Source organism: Euprymna scolopes, chromosome 33 (assembly GCF_053919585.1).
Source record: "Euprymna scolopes isolate OS-2025 chromosome 33, ASM5391958v1, whole genome shotgun sequence".
Lineage (NCBI taxonomy): Eukaryota > Metazoa > Mollusca > Cephalopoda > Sepiida > Sepiolidae > Euprymna > Euprymna scolopes.
Window position 1 is genome coordinate 17,763,647 of NC_136514.1, and position 21,351 is coordinate 17,784,997.

The 21,351-nt window shown below is 33.8% G+C and overlaps 1 protein-coding gene and 1 pseudogene across 1 annotated transcript; both read left to right on the forward strand.

The window, feature by feature from the left end:
* Positions 1–1,469: 1,469 nt before the first annotated feature.
* On the forward strand, positions 1,470–1,586 carry LOC145258372 (5S ribosomal RNA; annotated as a pseudogene).
* Positions 1,587–7,358: 5,772 nt separating this feature from the next.
* Positions 7,359–11,041, forward strand: LOC145258004 (FMRFamide receptor-like). Its single transcript, XM_080115731.1, has one exon. The coding sequence runs from the start codon at positions 7,375–7,377 to the stop codon at positions 8,500–8,502; it is 1,128 nt and encodes a 375-aa protein (XP_079971857.1). The 5' UTR covers positions 7,359–7,374; the 3' UTR covers positions 8,503–11,041.
* Positions 11,042–21,351: the final 10,310 nt, after the last annotated feature.

A 21,351-nucleotide genomic window follows, 5' to 3' on the forward strand; every position in this document is an offset into this window, starting at 1 on the left:
TTTAAACTCTCTCCAAGATGCCTCAATGTCATTCCCACATACAATAGAGGACAGCTTTTCATCAGTAGCCTTCTGAAATGAGTGCATTATCTCCTTAACCTTCAACTTGCCTACATCAATTCTCTTGATGGAAGAATTACGTTCGTTTCGAACAAGGCGCTTGATAGTAATTGTCTGTATTTTTTAGATGAGGTGTTTTCATTGATTGAGATTTTCGGACTGACTTCCTCATCTTGATTGTTATCGTCACAACGTTTCGAACGTTTTGACCCCGGCCTCAGCACCCTTGGGTAACTGTAAACTTTTATACAAAGTCTAGGACCACTCGACCATATGTCACTAGGACAATTCTTAGTTGGTTTTTGTTAATGTTAAACCTATGTTGTTATTCAAGGTTTTCTCTCTCTATCAGAGGTGTCCAAATTGCATTCAGCTCTATGCTTGGTTTGCTCAGTAAGTTGTTATGTCCGAGCATTCCGTATGAAACGTATACGGATTTGGATAAAAGAACACGAAAATATTGGCGATTAAATAATGGTATGTATTTGTATTAGGATGTAAAATGTGTTTAACATTGGCGATGGCATTAGTTGATATTGAAGAGACCAAAATAATCACGGACTTCGAAAACTGACAACTTCAAATATAGAATTCGATTTCTCGCGTCGTCTCTCACTATATACGTATGTAGATATATACGGTTGTGTTTATAGTAACAGAGACCCTCATGTCGTACAACTAAATTTAGATTGGACTAGTTTAGTCATCCAAACTCTGACAACGACGAAAATAGGTATCGAACAGTAGCCTGAACATAAAATCAATAAAAACACAATCTAATTTCCCCCGTGTACTTATCGCGTACTTCGTAGCCGATTATTGATTTAAATCGATTTCAATTCATGCACTTAAAGTTCAGTATTTACACCAATTGATGGACCCAGTTTTATTAATTCTTTATTTTACTTTAGCGTAAATTAATTTTTAGTTACCCGATATCCTGATCAAAAAGTATAACTTTTTTTTCTGAAATAATTCATATTTTACGATGGAAGCACTGGAATATACGAAGGCATAAATTTCAAAGTCAGAGAGAAAAATCTGATTTAGTCACAAATAATGTTAAATCTCTCTGCCAGCTATTTATAATAACGTTGTAACATTTTGATGCCTCGGATCAAAAAGGGCAAAACTGAAATGTAAAGATTTTGGTCATATACAATAGTTCACTAAACGATGCAACACTAAACCTACCCGTAAAGCCAATGTGCTATAAAAAATGGAAAAATTAATTATTAAGAATGAAAGATAAAACTACACATACAAACAATATTACGAATTAATTCAACTGGTATATCAAGATAACTATCGACATACGTTTTGTTGTGATTAAACCGCGCGATTATGTTTGGCGCATGTGTTTTGTTTTGTTTTTTATTTTTGTTTTTTTTTTCAGATATTAGAGTGTTTTGTACGGCATAATCACGTTGACATACCGGTTCCCGTCAGATCACCGAAGTTAAGCAACGTTGAGCTTAGCTAGTACCAGATGAGTGACCATTTGGGAATTCTAGGCGCTGTATGTGCTTTCCGCTTATCTCGGCATTGTTTCCAGTCGTCCCGAACCTCCACTTGCCACTGGTATTTAACAATGTCGAATTGGAAAATGTGTGGTTGGTGATTGCGCAACTCTTGCCACAAAAATTTCACGCGCAGACACCCTTACTTTGGGTATCCATAGTCTGTCAGGACTGAAGGAAGCCGTTCTTTAATATGTTTTGTACAGACAAATAGAATATGCGTGGCTGTGATACATGATCGGAATAAGTGAATTGAAGTGAAACTTCCGGTTTAAATTTGAGGCTCGTTCAAAAAGTAAAACCTCCAATTTTTTAACTCAAAAAGTTGAAGAGCTACCTAGACAGAAATGGTACAATAAAAACGAGTGACCTTTATATGCCCAAAATTTATTTTTCTACATAGTCACCACCATTATCAATACACTTTTGCCAATGATGAACGATTGTTGTGTATGGGCGTCTGTAGCGCGCTTTGTCATACTCGGGTTATATAAAAGTAAAGCTTCCTAATTTTTAAATAAAAAAGTTGAAAACCTACCGGTACGAGAGTAGTATCATCAAAACCAGCCACTTTTTGTTCCTCCAGAACTTATTTTTCTACATAGTCACCACAATTCTCAATGCACTTTTGCCAGCAATCCAATGACGCATAACTGCTTTTTACGCACGTCCAAGACAGGTTTGCTTTTTTAGATTCTCTCATCGGCAATATATGCCACGGAAATGAAACTTTCCAGGTCATGAATGCATAAGTTCAGTCATCATAACAATGCAATTTTCAATCCTCTCTGATCCATAATAAGAAGCATTAAAGACGAATCGCATGTGTACATAACGATTTGGTTGTGTTTGTTATCTATATGGAAAACATTGCAACTGTTTAAGAAAAGTAAATAGATACCTTAAATAGTGGATTTGGAGCCCCGTGATCAGTTTTGAATCACAATGTGATATCATTGGCTCTCCCTTCAAGAACTTAAGACTTCGGACAATGTGAGGAAATGATTTACCAAAAAGGAAAGGCGATCGGAATTAAGATATTTAGTTATGAATAGCTGAGAGCACGGGTCATTTCCGCTTATCAGTCACTTTGAGACAAACAACAGATGTTAAAGTTTTCAGATCGTAAGATAATATATGCAGTCGTAATCCACTATTTCTCTACCACCAATAGCAATGGCCAATTACTTTTTATCTGAAAGTACATCTTTCAAACTCATTGGTCTAACGTTCACAGGAAACATGAGTTGGAACAATTACATTAAAAGCATTGCCAGGACCGCTGCGAATAAGGTGGGCTCTCTCTACCGTGCTAGAAAACTACTAACACCCGAAAGTATCCTGTACCTCTACAAGGCCACCATTCGCCCATGTATGGAGTATTGTTGTCATATTTAAGCTGGTACATCGGCTACTGGTCTCTCGCTCCTAGACAATGTTCAAAAGAGAGGGGCAAATCTGATACGTCCTGAACTGTGATCTAAGCTTCAGCCCCTGTCCCATCGACGAAATGGTGCGTCCCTCTTCCTGCTCTACAAGTATTTTAATGGCGAATTCTCTGACGAACTACAAGCACTGATGTGCCCATGCCGTGAACACCCTCGACAAACCCGACAGGCAGCTAAATTCCACCCCACACAGTAGAGATCCCTAGATGTAAAAGATCCTTTTATTCCAGTAGTTTCTTTCCCAGAACCGCTTGACTTTGGAATTCCATTCCAGGTCCCTGCTTCCGCAACTGTACTGACATGCAGAAGTTCAAGTGTAACGTGAACCGACATCTTGCTGCCCAACTCCCTACATAGTACCCTAGGAGCTGTTGCCCCTGATAGTAGCCCCTTCACCCAAGTGGCAATGTGCCTTGTTTGGGGTGAAAATGTAATTTTTAAAAATAATTATAAAGTAGAAGTTGTTCGAAGGTGGTTTTGCCGCTCAGGAACTGAGATCAGCAGGTTGAACAGAGAACACTATGAGATTAACGGATGAGTAGCGGAATTAGCTGTATCTATAAAACAGAGTGTGTTAAGTGTAAGATACATGAAAAATCAGTTTGTAATGTTGCAGGAACCAACAAACGAATCAAACACAAATAAATAATCCGGGTCGCACCTTTTATGTTTTTTTTTTTAACATAAAACATTTATTACGGTTACTTTCCCGTCTCAAACATCACTTAAAAGTCTCTTGCCATCGTCCATCTCGCCCAGTGTACACTTTTCAACAACCTCACACCGGCCGTAACCAGCCATTTCTCGTCTTCGACTTTACACGTCCATTTTCTTCGACGTCGACTTTGTTTCTCTCAACCAACAACGTGGTGCATTTTTCGCTTTTTCACCTTTTTTCTTCTCGTGTACACTTCCATGTTTTCGTATGGGCTTTATTTTTCGGCTACTACTGTTGCAGCTAATCTCTTGACAAGCAAGCCATCCTTTGCTGCTGCTGATATTTTCCCACACGCTCATGTGCACTATGTTATACTTTTTTGTTTCGATTTCTACATTCGATTTTTAAGAGATTATTTTCACGAACTTTTTCAAATATTTTATGACTAGATATAACGCAGCAAAATCTACGTGAAAATAAAAATTAACATATGAAATTGCTATAACAACGCTGCTCAAGGATTTAGCATGAACTACTTAATTAGAATAAAGTTAACGTACTGTTTCTAAATTGTTTTTACATCTTTCGTTTACATCTATCTATATATCTCTAAAAGTGAACGTATCTGCCTGTCTGTCTGTCTGTGTACATTTCCCTACGCAATAACTCTCTCAATTAATAGTCTACAGACTCGAAATTTGCTATACAGGGTACTGAGATTTGGGAAAATCGAAGTGATCGGTTTTCGGCCAGAAATTTGGCTGTTAAGTGGTCAAAGTTCAACGATTTGACCTTTGAGAACTCTACAACTAAACACTTGAAATTTTAGATATAGGTTTTTGGGGCATGGATCTAACTTAATAACTTGATTTGAGCCCAAAACAATAAACTTTAAGGGGTCAAAATAGGGGTCAAAGTTTAAAAAATTGACTTTTTTTTTTTGCTCAGCATACACCTCCAAACACCCGGGCAACGCCGGGCTGTAATGCTAGTATATCTATAAAAGTGAACGTGTCTGTGTGTCTGTCTGCGTGTTGTCTGTCTGTCTGTGTACATTTTCCTACGCAATAGCTCTGTCGATTTTTAGTCTACAGACTCGAAATTTGATATACAGAGTACTGAACTTTGGGAAAATCTATGTGATCGGTTTTTGGGCAGAAATTTGGCTGTTAAGGGTTCACAGTTCAGCCTTTGAGAACTCTACCAAGCTCCTCCGACAATTTGGGGTCTAAACACTTGAAATTTTAGATATAGGTTCCTTGGACATAGATCTAACTTAATACCTTGATTTGAGCCCGAACCAATAAATGTTAAGGGATCATAATAAGGGTCAAAGTGAAAAAAGTTGATCGCTTTTCTTTTTTGTTTGTTTGTTTGTTTATTTTTTTGCTTAACATACACCTTCAAACACCCGGGCAACGCCGGGCTGAAATGCTAGCATAAGATAAACGATGTTTAGTGGTCGATTAAGTTCTACTTAAAGTGCGAGATGTAAGATTTAAAATAAATCGAAACCATGCAAAACATAGTAGTTTGACGAAACCCATTTGCAAATAAATCTTGATCAAGCAAAGATATAGATAACGAAGTTTTATCATTTTATCTGGTTGCGATGATAAGTATTTATCTTCAGAATTATCTCCCTTTAAGAGAAATCATTATAGACTAAAGTAATACCTCAGTACAAAAGGTTTACAACACCTTTTTAATAAAAAAAAATGGTTAAAACTGTTTCACAGCATGAGACCTGGTATCAGCTCTTTTACTTAGTAAAAAACTAAGTCAATAATTGGTCCATGTTCGCTTGCTGACTTGTCTGATCAAGAAGACTTTTGTTAGGTTAACAGAAAATATATAATAATGATAATGTGAGTTTCACCTTCGTGATTATCACATGCTTTTATTTTGTTGTAAGAATAATGTGCGCTTTCTATTGCACGACGACTGATCCGAGGTTTTTACTTGCGTCCATACATCATTATGAATCAATCAGAAATTGGATGCTAGTTTACTACCGATAAACCCATTCAAACGCCGAGATTTAGTTTTTTATAAAATGTGAGTACACGGAAAAGCACCTCTGCAGAAAACATTTGAGACACGAATTATTTGTGTTTGGGGGAAGGACAGAAAGATGTCCGAGTTGCGGGCCCTGCTACATTTAATTACATTATGCGCGATTGATCTCATTGAGATTAGCAGTTTAGACACGTCTTTCCGATTTGAAGTCTAGCAACTCAAGACAGAAAATCTCCGTCTCAAAGACTCGTGGACTATTTGATTTGTTTGGTTTCACTTCAGCTCTTTAAATCTTATTAAACTCCCCCCCCTTTAAACACAGCTCTCGTTATACACTCATGTGCCTCATTATAAGCATAACGCGTGTGTATATGTCTTATTCATTGGTTTCTTTTTAGTTTACTTGCTGACAGCCCGGCGTTGCCCGATGGTACAATACTCTTAAACATGCTATTTTAATTTATGCAGATTGCGTATGTATTGTTATAGAATCAATTTTCTACTGATTATTAAATATTACGAGGCATAATTTGCCGGGCGGACTAATATGCAAAAAAAAAATAATAATGATAATGTCGTTCATCAAATTTCGTCTGTGTTTGTTTACAATATCACGTCAGCTGATATTTTCTCTAGCCGAGAAAAGTCACTTCTGATTAATGTTTAGTCTTAAAATATGCAGACGAAGAAATGATTTGCGGCGATTTTAAATGGTACCTCTTCTTTTATCGTAACAATTTAAATGAAACGGTGAGGTACACGCGGCTCTAACAGGGGAGAATTAAATCTGTAGTCGAATGCTCTACCACTAAGCAATATCTATATATAAGTCAGAACAAATGATTCGCTAATATTTTATTATCTCCCTTGGCTCGTGAAATGTAAAATATTGCCCTATAAAAATCATGCTTTTTATCTATCTATCTATCTATCTATCTATATATATATATATATATATATATATATATATATATATATATATATATATATAGTCTTATTTTTAGTATTCCGAATTTTACTGGGATTATATAATTCAGTAATCGTCCATATACCAATAAATTTTTAAGCCAAAGAGTGATGACTTAAACTGTAAGCTACAAAATTATATTTCATAATTGAGCATTCATATATTTTTTAACAAAAACCAGCATTTTAAAGAATACTACTCTATTCGTTGCTATCAACCCATTCTTTGAAGTCTTAGTTTTTGTTAAAACAATATATATATATATATATATATATATATATATATATATATATATATATATATATATTGGTCAAAGGTAGATCCTACGGATAAAAGTTATTACTTCGGTTCTGTTTATTTGTACAGACTCGCAACTTGGCACATATTAGATCCATGATGGCCCCGAATCTGACATGGCCTGGACCTCCGATCATAACCTACGGTTAATTTTAACATTTTGACAGAATTACCCTTTATGTTTCTAGATGGAGGCATAGAATCTCGCAACTCCTTTATGTTCTTACTGTGTGTTTCCTTTTGTTTTCGTACCTGTAAAACTAAATTCAATTATAATTAATACCGTCTATGTATACTAGTATTTGAATCTGAAGTTTTATTTTTTTTCATTGATTTTTTTTCTTGTTCATGTTTTACAGGTGATGCGTATACCATAGAAAGAACGGACACTCCTGTCGCTTCACCATGAACGACACAGACAACAACGCGACGAACTCTTCCGCCTTTGAAGGATGCATGAACCTCAGCGCAGACCTAGGCCCTTTCCAGTACTACACTTGGGGGATCACATCGAACATAATCGCCGTGTCTGGCATCTTGCTCAATATTCTCGCTATAACAGTACTCAGCCAACCGCGGATGAGATCTTCCACGGCCATTTACCTAATTTCCCTCGCTGTCTACGACAACATCGTCCTCCTTTCAATGATCGTCAACTTCGCCATACCCACTCTGGACGTCGACGCTTATTTTTTGGATATGTATTTCTTCGTATATAACTACATCCAACCGATCGCGTATCCGATTGCTTTAATTGCTCAGACGGGGACCATCTACACGACCGTCGGTTTCACCGTCGAGAGATACGTCGCCGTTTGCCGTCCGTTACAGGCAGCCAACATCTGCACAACTTCGCGATCGAAAAGGGCCGTCTTCTGTATTTTTCTCGGCTCTGTGATTTACAACGTCCCTCGCATGTTCGAGTACGAAACGGTGCTTGAATGGGACGAACAGGGTAACAAGACTCAGCCAATCTACCGGGCCACAGAGCTTGGAGAGAATAAAATTTACAAAGAGGTATACTTTATATATCTAAACCTTCTCATCATGTTCTTTTTGCCCTTCACGCTGCTTGCTTATCTGAACACCTGCTTGATCAACGCAATTCGCACGTCGAGGGCTTCTCGGCTCCAGATGAGCTCGTCGGCTGTCAAGGAAAACAATATGACCGTAATGCTCATATCAGTCGTGGTTGTCTTCCTCGTGTGTCAACTTCCATCCATCGCAGACAACATCCTGTGGACGGCCCTAAACAGCTATCAGCAGAGATGTAACGCCACCTATATAAAATTCACGACGATCAGTAACCTAATGGTCATTTTTAACTCGGCCTGCAATTTTGTACTTTATTGCCTCTTTGGTAAGAAATTTCGACGCGTGTTTTGTAAAGTATTCTGCGGCCGCCTCAAGCGGTCGACTGTGCGGTATCAATTCCGACCCGAATCGGCTACACTTGTCTGCCATATACGAGACAGCACGACAAAATTGTATCATGTTAAAGGCAACCAGGAAATGGAGAGCACATCGGTGTAAAAAGAAATTTAAAATAAATACAGGAAAGAAATGAAAAATGTTTGCGCTAATCGCATATTTTAAGACGTTCATTGGTTGAAATCCCAATAAATATATATAGTTTTAAAAATGGATAATAAAGACGTATTAATGTTAATATAATATATGTTAATTAATAAATATCTATAATTTTTAAAATGGATAATAAAGACGAGTTAATGTTAATATATGTTACTTAATAAATATCTATGGTTTTAAAAATGGATAATAAAGACGTATTAATGTTAATATAATATATGTTAATTAATAAATATCTATAGTTTTAAAAATGGATAATAAAGACGAGTTAATGTTAATATAATATATGTTAATTAATAAATATCTATAGTTTTAAAAATGGCTAATAAAGACGTATTAATGTTAATATATCTTCACCTAAAACAATCGTATTTAACCTAACCAGAAAGGAAACCTTAGAATATAAGCAAAACTGAACTTAACAGCAAAATTATAGATTTCTACAATATTCATAAACGATACATAAAGTATACAAATTCATTTTTTTATACAACGACATTTATTGACAGGAAATATACAAGCGTACTAACATACTTAATTCATGTGCGGGATTGTCCAACATCTTCAGTAAAGATGTCACGTTTCATATGACAAAAAGAAGACTTATACATTCTTCCTCAGAAAACATCGCAAAACATTCCCGAAAACATCTTTTCCTTGTAGATTGGTTTACAATTCAAGACTCAAAGACACAAAAAGAATCCCCATTGTTTACTGAATTTTATGTCGCAATGTTTTCGTTAAATTGTTCGTTGTTATCTACTGTAAGGGCTTCGTGTCAACTCTTTCTCGTTGAGATCAAGTGCGGAATATTTCCTCTGTATACGAGCACAACTTCTGTTTTCGCTTCCTTTTTATTCCATCGCTATTTTATACTCATAGATTTTATACACGCTATTTCGCCTGCATACCTTCCCTTCTCCACATATTCATTTTTGTTTATTGCTAGAATCGATCTACAAAAACTCACAAGGATTGTACATGTCTCAATTATACTCCATAATTCTGAACTAATTCTAAACTTAAGTAATGTCTTGTTTTACGAGAATTTTAATAGTTCTAATGAATTCGAAGCACTTGTACCTTTTCAACATGAATACGCCAACTAATCTGGAAAAAAAGACGAAATCCCAACACTACACTGTAGCGACCCTTAGATGTCGGAAAGCCTTCTACTCAAATGGTTTCTTTCGTCGAACTGCTAGACTTTGGAATTCCCTCCCGGTTTCCTGCTTCCTTGACTGTACCGACATGCTGAAGTTCAAGTGTAATGTGAACAAACATCTCGCTGCTCAATTGTCTGCATAGTATACTTGTATATTTAGTCTCAAATAGTAGCCCTTTACGACCAAGTTGCACTCTGACTTGTTTTAGGTTAATTAGATTAGTATAACCATAACGCAACAGTCTCGCCAAAATTTAAATCATCTCAAGCACTTTTAAAGTAAGGTTTAAATACAATTGTTGTCCAGTATTTGTTCGATAAAATTTACTATACTAATCTCTATACGAACGATTTGTTTTAAATATTTAGTTATACGCGATCACCTTTGGAGATTGTATACATTTTTGTTGAACAGATTCATTTTGTAAAGAGATGAGATGTGTTTACTCTTTGAATCTATTTCAGACATTGTTAGAATTCGATCTAATGAAGTTGCCGGCTGAGTTTTTACTTAGAATTGGTTATTTTGCGTATTTACATATTTACAGATCCAAACAACTTCCGGTTTGGAAACGCCTTGATAGTAACCGGTGTTAATTAATGTAAAGATTGCACTGTTAGTTAAAACATGCGAATATCTGTAAACCAGAAAACAAATAGGTAAATAAAATTTTTTAAAAAACAACGTACAGAAAAATACATAATACTTTCCACTCGATAACAAATAATGAAAAAAAAAACAAGCAAGCACAAAAAACACATTATATATTAAACATTCTTTCTTAGAACTGCACGCCTGTGGAATTGTCTTCCGTTTTCCTGCTTGCCGGCTGACTACAATATGGTTGTGTTCAAGTCTAAAGTAAATAAGTTCTTGATGAGCCGTTCCATATAAGTTATTAAATTTACCAAATTTTCATTACTAATGATTACTATATTGACCAATTTCTACTGTACAATCTTTAACCCTTATCCTTGAGTGGCCTCTGGGCCTTGATAATGTGGTGATGCCTTTGTAAAAAAAAAAAAAAAAAAAAAAAAACACATTAGGATTAAATGCTCTATCTAAACTATCCTAGATTTACCGTGTTTCTTCTCTAATTATATATGCCCAACTATCACCATTTAATAACAGCTAACACTGTAGATATGTCTAAGCAAAGGACAATTGAAAAATGTTATTTGTCTACTTGTCGATGATACTGGAATGATGTTACGAAATTTTAAAAAATGATCTATCAAGGTTTATGTCTATCTCGCTAAGGGTGGACCTGCTAATGAATAGATAGGGATACGGGTAAGGCGATTTCTCGTATTTATCAGGCAAAACCACTTCCGGTGGTTTATATATATATATATATATATATATATATATATATATATATATATATATATATATATACATGTATGTATGTAGGTATGTATATATATGTAGTATGTATGTATATATATGTAAATGTATGTATATATATATATATATATATATATATATATATATATATATATATGTATATATATGTATGTAAGCTCTATCTCCTACTTGGTTTTATCGAGCTTTTGCATCTGGTTGAGATTACTGTATAAATATTAATTCTTTAATATTTATAATATACTTTTATTTTACCATCTTGGATCATTTTGGTAAATTTAATTGTAATTTTTATCATATATATATATATATATATATATATATATATATATAATTATATATATATGGATTCATGGAACTACTGTTCTCATTTTCAGTATCATTTTCACAACATTTCGGTTGATGTAACCTCCAACCTTCTTCAGGTGTATCTTGTCGAACTTAGCAATATTTCAGTCGAATTCAGGAATTTTCAAGTTCGACAGAAATATTCCCGAGTACGCCTGGTAACATCGACGGAAACGTTGTGAAAATGATACTCAATATAAGAACAGTAGTTCAATGAAATCCAAATAATACAAATAACTAATTTTGATTACAAACATTCAGAAACGTAAGTGTCCCAATATTTTTTAACCTTTTCTGTTTTTCCCATGCCTGTTAGTCGGGTAACAACTGAATTTATGCATAACAAATAGGTTAGATTGCAGAGCAGGGATTTGAATTATATTAATGATTTTATGGGTGACTTTTTTATTATTATTATTATTATGATTATGATTATTATTATTATTATTATTATTATTATTATTATTTATCTTTTATTATTATTATTATATTATTATTATTATTATTATTATTATTATTATTATTATTATTATTGGTATTATTATTATTATTTTAATATTATTATTATTATTATTATTATTATTATTTATCTTTTATTATTATTATATTATTATTATTATTATTATTTATCTTTTATTATTATTATTATTTATCTTTTATTATTTATCTTTGATGATGATGATGATGATGATGATGATGATGATGATGATGATGATGATGATGATGATGATGATGATGATGATGATGATGATGATGATGATGATGATGATGATGATGATGATGATGATGATGATGATGATGATGATGATGATGATGATGATGATGATGATGATGATGATGATGATGTAGGGGTGGTGATCACCAGGTGCAAATTTGTTGTTACGTTTAATTCGTAGATTAGAGCGTCACTCATTTGGGAAATATGTCTTGGAATATTGTCTTCGGAAGCAATTTATGAAAATTAATCCGATTTTATTAGCCATTTGTAAAGCTTACATCAATGGATAATCCTTTAACGATTCTCATTTCATGAATGTCGGAACACTTTATTAAATACTTGGCATGACAACTGTATATCACTGGACGAGAAAATAACGTCGGAATTTCTGAAGATTTCCTTCAAATTTTATGCATCAAGTCGGTAATTTAGTTACCCCTATTTTTTATTATTATTTAAAATTATATTTTTAAATGTTTAATAAGATATAACGTCAATTCTCTATTTTCATATTTTACTGTAGCAACGCTTCCTATCCCAGTAGTTTTGTTTCTTTTCAAGAACCTCAGGCGTGTGGAACTCTCTTCTAGTTGATTGTTTTCCTGCTACAGACAACCTTGGTCTTTTGAAGACTAAGGTCAATAGGCATCTTTTGTCTTTGCGATAATCATCTTTCGTTCTTGCTAGCTCCTTACATCAAGTGGCTTCCCGCCTTGTCTGGACAGGTTTCTGCAAAACAAAGAATAATAAACAATGTATTCAATCTTGTTTGTTAAATACATTTTTCCAACGTTGTAATACTTTTTTGGTAGAAAATACTTTGTTGGCAGAAAATAATTTGTTTGCAGAAAATAATTTGTTGGCAGAAAATACTTTGTTGGCAGAAAATAATTTGTTGGCAGAAAATAATTTGTTGGCAGAAAAAAATAAGCAGCAAAATACAACAAAAAACAAACAAACAAGCAAACAAACAGGATCTAAAATTGGTTAAATTGTTACTGAAACATTAGAACGTCATGTCACTTCGCTTGCTGATTGTAAGGCACAAGGTAATGATAATGCGTCAAGGATGCCAAGTAAATAAAATGATACAGAAGCATAAATAAATTAAAAAAAACACTGCTACAGTTTTTCCTTGTGGTTGGCACACACTTAATTTTTCGTGGTAATGATACTGTTGAATCTATTTCCGAAGCATCCATCTACTTCGGAACAATATAAACGATATATACCTTATTCATTTGCAGCCCTAATATTTGAGTACAACTGGATTGTTCATATATGGCCAGTGTTTGAAAGGGATGTCTGGAACGTTTTACACCAGCAGATTTTCCTCTGGCCTTGCAATTAAATATATCTTTTACAAATATCAATACCACTGATCGCAATAAAATGATTTTACTGATTTAGGTCGTACAATTAAAATTGGGAGCTGTTATATCACAAGTTATCAGGCTTATGCATGCTATCGTAATACTTAATAGCAATGCTCTCGCTAGTTCTCGCCTGATCAACTGAGTATATCAACAAGGAAACTGGTCCTTACAGACAGTGCGACCATTTTTAATTGCTAGCACTATGTCTACCACGCAGGGACATGAAAATCTCCAGGTTGGTATGTGGCCGCGCGTTTAATCAACTGAGAGACATACACCCTCTGTTAAGACAGACAATCATGGATCACAATCTCTTATTAATAAGATTTTGACTTTTTAAGGGTGGTGATCACCAGATACAAATTTGCTGTTACGCGTAATTCGTAGATTAGAGCGTCACTCCTTTGGGAAATATGTCTTGGAATATTGTCCTCGGAAACAATTTACGGAAATTAATCCGATTTTTGTGTGTCATCTATAAAGCTTGCATCAACGGATAATTCTTTAATGATTCCCATTTCCTGGACATCGGAACACTTTATTTCCCTCGTTGGCATGAGACTTGTATATTACGGAATGAGCAAATAACGTCGAAATTCCTGAAGATGTCCTTCCAATTAATGCATCATGTCTGTCACTTAGTTTTACCCGTTTTTTTTTTATTATTTTTTAAATTTTTATTTTTAAACGTTTTATAAGAAATTTTTTTTTTCAAAGGAATCATCACATTATCAAGGCCAAGAGGCCACTCAAGGATAAGGGTTAAAGAGTGTACAGTAGAAATTGGACAATATAGTAATCATTAGTAATGAAAATTCGGTTAATTTGATAACTTATATGGAACGGCTCATCAAGAACTTATTTACGTTAGACTTGAAAACAACCATATTGTAGTCAGCCGGAAAGCAGGAAAACGGAAGACAATTCCACAGGCGTGCAGTTCTAAGAAAGAAGCTTTGTTCATGGAATCTACGTTTAGGTTTAGGCACAGATAAAGAGTGAGGGGGGATTATTGATAGTGTTTTCAGCTAGACGAGTGTTTCTTGTGAAAGTTTGGCGAGGGGGGGCCATAGACTTAAGCTCAGTCAAACACTTTCCATGAAAGTAACGATACAACAGAGACAAACTCGCAACATCTCTTCTGTGTATAACAACAAATAAATAAATTACAACAAAGTGATCTTCATTAAGTCATTGTAATAGTGCTTCCTACCCCAGCAGCTTAGCTCATCGTAAGCTCATTACATCAAGTGGCTTTACGCCTTTAATAAACAGATTTCTATATAAAAAGGAATAATGAAGTATCCAAGCTTGTTTATTCACAACTTCCTTTCAATGTTAAACAAGATCTGGCATACTTTGTTGGTAGAAAAAAAAGATTAAATAAGATGAAAGACAAACAAGAAGATGTTGATTTAGTTAACATTTTATTTTAATGATATAAACGTTAACAGTAATTCACTTTCACACAGGTAAAAAAATAAAGTATATTTTTTAAAATGCAAATAAAGAATAAAAGCTAAAAAAGAGAATTCGAAAATGTTCTTATTTGGCGTTTTATTTATTGGTCTGAAAATTGACAGAAACTAAGTAAAATTAAATACAATTAATTAAAATTAACTACAATTAACTAACATTATTAGGACTTAACTAAAATTGACTAAATATTTATTAGGAAAAAATAGATTGCAAAATGATACCAAATTAGCATGCTTTAAAATAAGTAAGATTTAAAACTTTGAAAACAAAAGATATTCTTAATTTAACAAACGACCGCCTCCGTTTAGACTCGAAAGACAATGGATACCCCTTGTGGGCGTGACCGAACGTGTAATTGTGAAGCAACAGTTGCGCAATCAGCTAACATGTTTCTGATTCGGCACTGCTTTATCTCTGTGGCAACGAAAAGTTTAGGACGATTAGAAACAATGCCGAGAAGAGCGGAGAGCACATACAGCACCTGTATTTTCTAAATGGGAACCCATCATAATACTGACATGATACAATGCCGATTAACGTGATCTAAGGGGAGCTGCTGTGTAAAACGTTATTATGTCGTATACAATTTGAATTTAATGACACACACATACATATATATATATATATATATATATATATATATATATATATATATATAAACTCACAATATAAAACTTACTCTAGGAAAGCGATACAAAATAACTTTAAAACTAACAATAACAATAGAAAACAAACAAACAAATAAATAAATTAAATAAACATGAATATACATAAACGATCACGCACACATATATATATATGTGTGTGTGTGTGTATGTATATGTGCATGTATGTGTGTACACAGATGTATATTTATATATATTAAAAAAAAATTTTTTTTTAAAAAAAGGGAGGAAAACGTCTACCTTAAACCACTAACCTAGTTCTAAAACAGATCCTTTGTTCGATAAAATGCATACCCATTGGCCGATAGGAGGGGGCGCGGCGGATACTAGAAAGCTGATTGGCTAACTAAAAATCCTCAGCATATATAAAAACAAGAAGCAACCATAGAATTCGCGCATAAGCCTGACGAATCCTATAGTGGATGAAACGCAGAATATTCAGTGTAGCTTAATCGTCATATATATTTTATAAATTACTATATATATATATGTGTGTGTGTGTGTGTGTGTGTGTGTGTGTGTGTGTGTGTGTGTGTGTGTGTAAACAAATCGATGTTAGTTATTCGAACGATGTCAAAACATCGATAATTCACTGTCCGTACAGCAGCTGCTAATTGGCTAAATTGTTCAACGCATTGACTATCGTACGGGCGGTCGGGTTTAGATCGTAGCTTGAGGTAGTTGCTTGTCTAACCGCATTGATGAGCCGTGATACAGCGAAACAGGAATGTGGATGACTATATATATATATATATATATATATATATATATATATATATATAAATTCATTTATTAATATATAAATTCATTTATATATGCACATGCTATATATATTATATATATATTATATATATGCATATATGTATATATATATATATATATATATATATATATAATTCAGGCAATAGAAATGAAAAGTTTACCAGACAAAAACTTAAACCTTACATAAATATTTACATTTATGTAGTATTCTCAACCAAATAAAATTGCTCAATACAATCACAATTGGAAGTAGAGTTTGTCATAACGAAACGAAATCAATACTGTAAATTTTAAATTTACAAGAAAATTTATTGTTCGACAGAATACTCAAAGAAAGTTTTCTTAATAAATACTATCCTATTCTTCTTTTCAGAGAAGAAAGATAATAAAATTTCTCTCCACTGAAGAGAAGTACAGCATTCTTTGAAACTTCACGAATTAAGAATTTCTTAATAAAATATTTTGAGTATTCTATCGAACACTAAATTTCATTGAGAATTTTTAATTTACAGCCTTAGTTTATGTATATACATACATACACACACACACACACACACACACACACACACACACACACACACACACACACATATATATATATATATATATATATATATATATAGTATTCCGAATTTTACTGGGTTTTATATAGTTGAAAATTCGGTAATCGTTCATATACCAATAAGTTTTAAGTCCAAATGAGATGACTTAAACTTGAAGCTACAAAATTATTATATTTCATAATTGACCATTTATATATTGTTTTAACAAAATCTAGACATCAAGGAATAAATTGATAGCAACATTTAGTGTATTTCATCGTTCGTTATAATTGTTTCAAGACTATTCAGACAAATTCAAATATTATGCCGTTTGAAAAATTTCACAAGAGCAGACTTTCGTCAGACGTATGGAATAAAAACACTTTAACAATGAACAGTGTGAAGTCCAGTTTCCTTACGTGGAAAAAACATGGGAAAATATTTTACCTGAATCTTTAAGAAAACTGATGAATTTTATTGCTAAGCTGGTTTTAGGACAGAGCACAAGTGCGCCAAGTTCATCATTCCATTAAAATATTTGTAAAACATGCATTGAGATACAACATTGCGTTCCCCTATTTTATTAGAATAAAGGTATTTATTCATAAGCGCTGTACATGTTATATGAAGTACATATGCAGAAATATACTAACAGACAAAAGGAATACGAAAAGGCGATTTAATGTAAATAATGCGCATGTATTTGCGCATGTTATGTTTAGTCATGGCAATATTACGATTTCCACGGAAGTGACTCGGGTTCGCTCGGCAGCTGACGGAAATAACCGGAAACTGTCGGTCAAGTGTTCCTCAACTTTTAATGAACAGCTGTTTTTAGCTGGTACGAATCTATGAAGGCTACTTTTTTGTAAATTGAAAGAAATAAAAATTATTTCAATCCCGCAGGTTACGATTAAGCTTATGATTGGGTTAGATACATGTTTGTAATTTTATTTCTCGTGTTTCTATTTTTTCCTGTTTATAATTATAATTTTCTGGTATCGGTTTAACGTTTCGCGATCGCACGCTTCCAGTTATTAATGTCAGCGGCCGATCACACCCGAGAAATCTCGTGAAAAACGCGGATCGGTAAATGCAAAGGTAGCCTTTATTCGTTTTTGTGAGTACTTTGAATATTGTTTTCCTCGTGTTGCCCAGCAAATATCTAATGATTTAATGCAGGTGATTCGAATTTTAAGGTTAAGGTTCGGACGTTACTTACTTTATCGTCGAAAAAGAGGGATAAAGTTTTCAATGCAATAGTTATAATCATCATAATCGTGTGAATCAGAAGATTCTATTGTTGGCATTAGTATCTTCTATATTATAATTGGCAGAATTCTTTCACAGGAGGGACCACGTGAAGGTTAAAAACATCCTAAGTGTAAGTGATTTTTGTAGAAAGAAATGGATTTGAATTTAGAACACTCAGGCTGTCAGTCTGTGTCGTTAACCACTTCACCACCGCCACCTCCCAATAAATATAGAATTTTAACACATCGCTTTTGAAAATATAATTTTGTCACGTTACAGTCGTAATTTTAAATGCAAAATAGAGATTGGATGTTTAAGGAATTTGAACAAGACGAGGTGAGAAGTGTATTATGAAGACACTGAAATTGCCGGCTTGTTAAATATTTTTGTAAATAACTTTAAGTTGCTGCAAAGATATTGTCTTCTTGCCGTTAAAATTTACAAAAAAAAATCATTAGCTGAAAACAAAAAAAAATGATTGCGAAATGCCTGGAATAAAATAGGTAAACAGACTGGAAGAGGCAGAAAGTGAAGTTTTGGTTTTCTTTGCGGTAGAAACCACCAACCGAAACCCCACACACACGGTTTTGATACGACAACCACAAATACACATGCGCACATACACCGGCGAGGTGGGCTTTTGAAACATGACCAATGAACTCTATTGCACAACCAATGATACGCAAAGACACTAAATGGGTCACTAACTGATCATACGTCCTCTAAGTGAATCCTCAACAGAAAGCTTCTGGAAGATTAAATAAAAGAAAATATAAATTTTAAAATCCGTTTTTGTGTTTTGTTGCTTATGCTCTCATGGAAGTTCTTATGACGACTGGATTTAAAACCTAACATTAACTACAAGAAAATCTACAAACACAGTTCTTCAAAATTTTATTTTTATTCAGACTGCCTAAATCCTCAATTCCATTTTTAAGCATACGGCGTCCAAAATATCAATGGATTTCTTGGCATTTTAAAAGAATATTTGTGTTAATATCAAGACCTATCAAAAGATTGAAATATTGGACACCAAAAAGCTGAACATGGAGGTATCAGTAGAGAAATTATAAGATTTTCTTGTATTTCTGACAATTACATACTTCTTACAATGATTAAATATGCTGTCGCCATTTTTACCACGCACAAATGTCAGTATTTATTTCAAATTCCAAAATAACGACCTTAACGAAACAGTTATCACGCGCAACCAGACAATTATTCGTTTCTGTATTTATTAGATGAGGAATATTTTTATCTATTGCCAATTTCCAATGGTCTCCTCATTTTCTTTTATGTTAAGTCCGGTATAGTGTATCATTTATATACAACTAAGGATGACCATCGTCGGATGTGGAATGAAGTTAGAATAAAAGACGATGATAATTATTGAGAAAATAAAAAGAGCTAAACAAAACAGTTCACGTTTACACAGCAGGACTGGAGAGTGACAGCCAATATTAAATCAAAGAATGATTCTGTTCCGCGGGTCTGCTTTCCAGATAACTACAACATTGTTGTCTTCAAATCTAATTTAAATACGTTCTTGTTGAGCCGCCCACTTAAATAATCAAATTCGACCCAATTTCCGCCATTAACGACCACAAAATTGTTGTCATAGAGAACACCGCGCACTCACTGACTGTTTTGTCCACGAGTAGCTTTCCGGCCTTTAAAATGTGTTATTTCTTTGTAAAAACCATGTATCCATACAAAACAAGCAATTTCTATTGACAACTGAAGCGACGAAAAGCACATTGACTACAAATTCCAGAGATTCACAAGAACGATCTACTAAAAAAAAGAGCTGTTATGTTTACGTCATGTACATTCACATATCTATAAAAGAAATAGGCATGTGTGCTTTGTTTGATGTTTGTGTGTGTCAGCAAGAGTTTGGCAGTGAGATCCTATGCGTGAAATTTGTATGCGCGTGCGATATGTGAGCTGAGTTTCGTGGTTCGCTGGGCGTTCAGAAGTTTGTCAATTTCCGTCGGCTATGTACTCATTTCCAAGAACATTTGAGCCCTCAAAACGGTACCATACCGAATTGTAACGTTTGCACATGTGTTTTCCTCTAAGCGAAGAAATGGATAAATGGAGAAAATTCTGCGTTTGGGTTTTTTTTTATTACGAGCAAGATTTCAGGCGTAAACATTTCTTGCACTGTGATTGGTTGAAATAAACATTTGATTTGATTATTTGTCCAATCGAAGTAGATACGTAGAATCAACATTCACTGCGTCACTGCTTCGAACATGGCAATTGTAACAATAAACATTTTATGAAAGCTCTTAATGAAAGTGAAGCTTAAAAATGTAAACTGGCTTACTCCAGAAAGACATGGGTTACCTTGCTATTCAGAGTTCAATTTTCAGCAAAGGTGGGAAGGTTGTTTGAAATAGGAATTGAAAGAATGCGAAAAAAAGTAGTGTCATAAAAGTTTGATTTTAAATTTGAAGTGTAAGCGTTAAGAAAATTTGAAGCTGAAGCGTTAAGAAAATTTGAAGCTGAAGCGTTAAGAAAATTTGAAGCTGAAGCGTTAAGAAAATTTGAAGTTTAAGCGTTAATAAAATTTGAAGCTGAAGCGTTAAGAAAATTTGAAGTTGAAGCGTTAAGAAAATTTGAAGGTGAAGCGTTAAGAAAATTTGAAGGTGAAGCGTTAAGAAAATTTGAAGCTGAAGCGTTAAGAAAATTTGAAGCTGAAGCGTTAAGAAAATTTGAAGCTGAAGCTTTAAGAAAATTTGAAGTTTAAGCATTAAGAAAATTTGAAGCTGAAGCTTTAAGAAAATTTGAAGCTGAAGCGTTAAGAAAATTTGAAGTTTAAGCATTAAGAAAATTTGAAGCTGAAGCGTTAAGAAAATTTGAAGCTGAAGCGTTAAGAAAATTTGAAGCTGAAGCGTTAAGAAAATTTGAAGCTGAAGCGTTAAGAAAATTTGAAGCTGAAGCGTTAAGAAAATTTGAAACTGAAGCGTTAAGAAAATTGGTACGAGAAAAACATATCGGTTAAAACGTTGTGATATGAATAAAACTAGATAAAGGTAACACTCGGAAAATTATAAATACGAGAAGCGTTCCTAAAGTAATGCTTCTTATTTTAATTTCGCCAGAATG

What these genes read in the sequence shown, in the direction of transcription:
- LOC145258004 (XM_080115731.1), top strand. Translation starts at nt 7,375, where the DNA reads ATGAACGACACAGACAACAACGCGACGAACTCTTCCGCCTTTGAAGGA.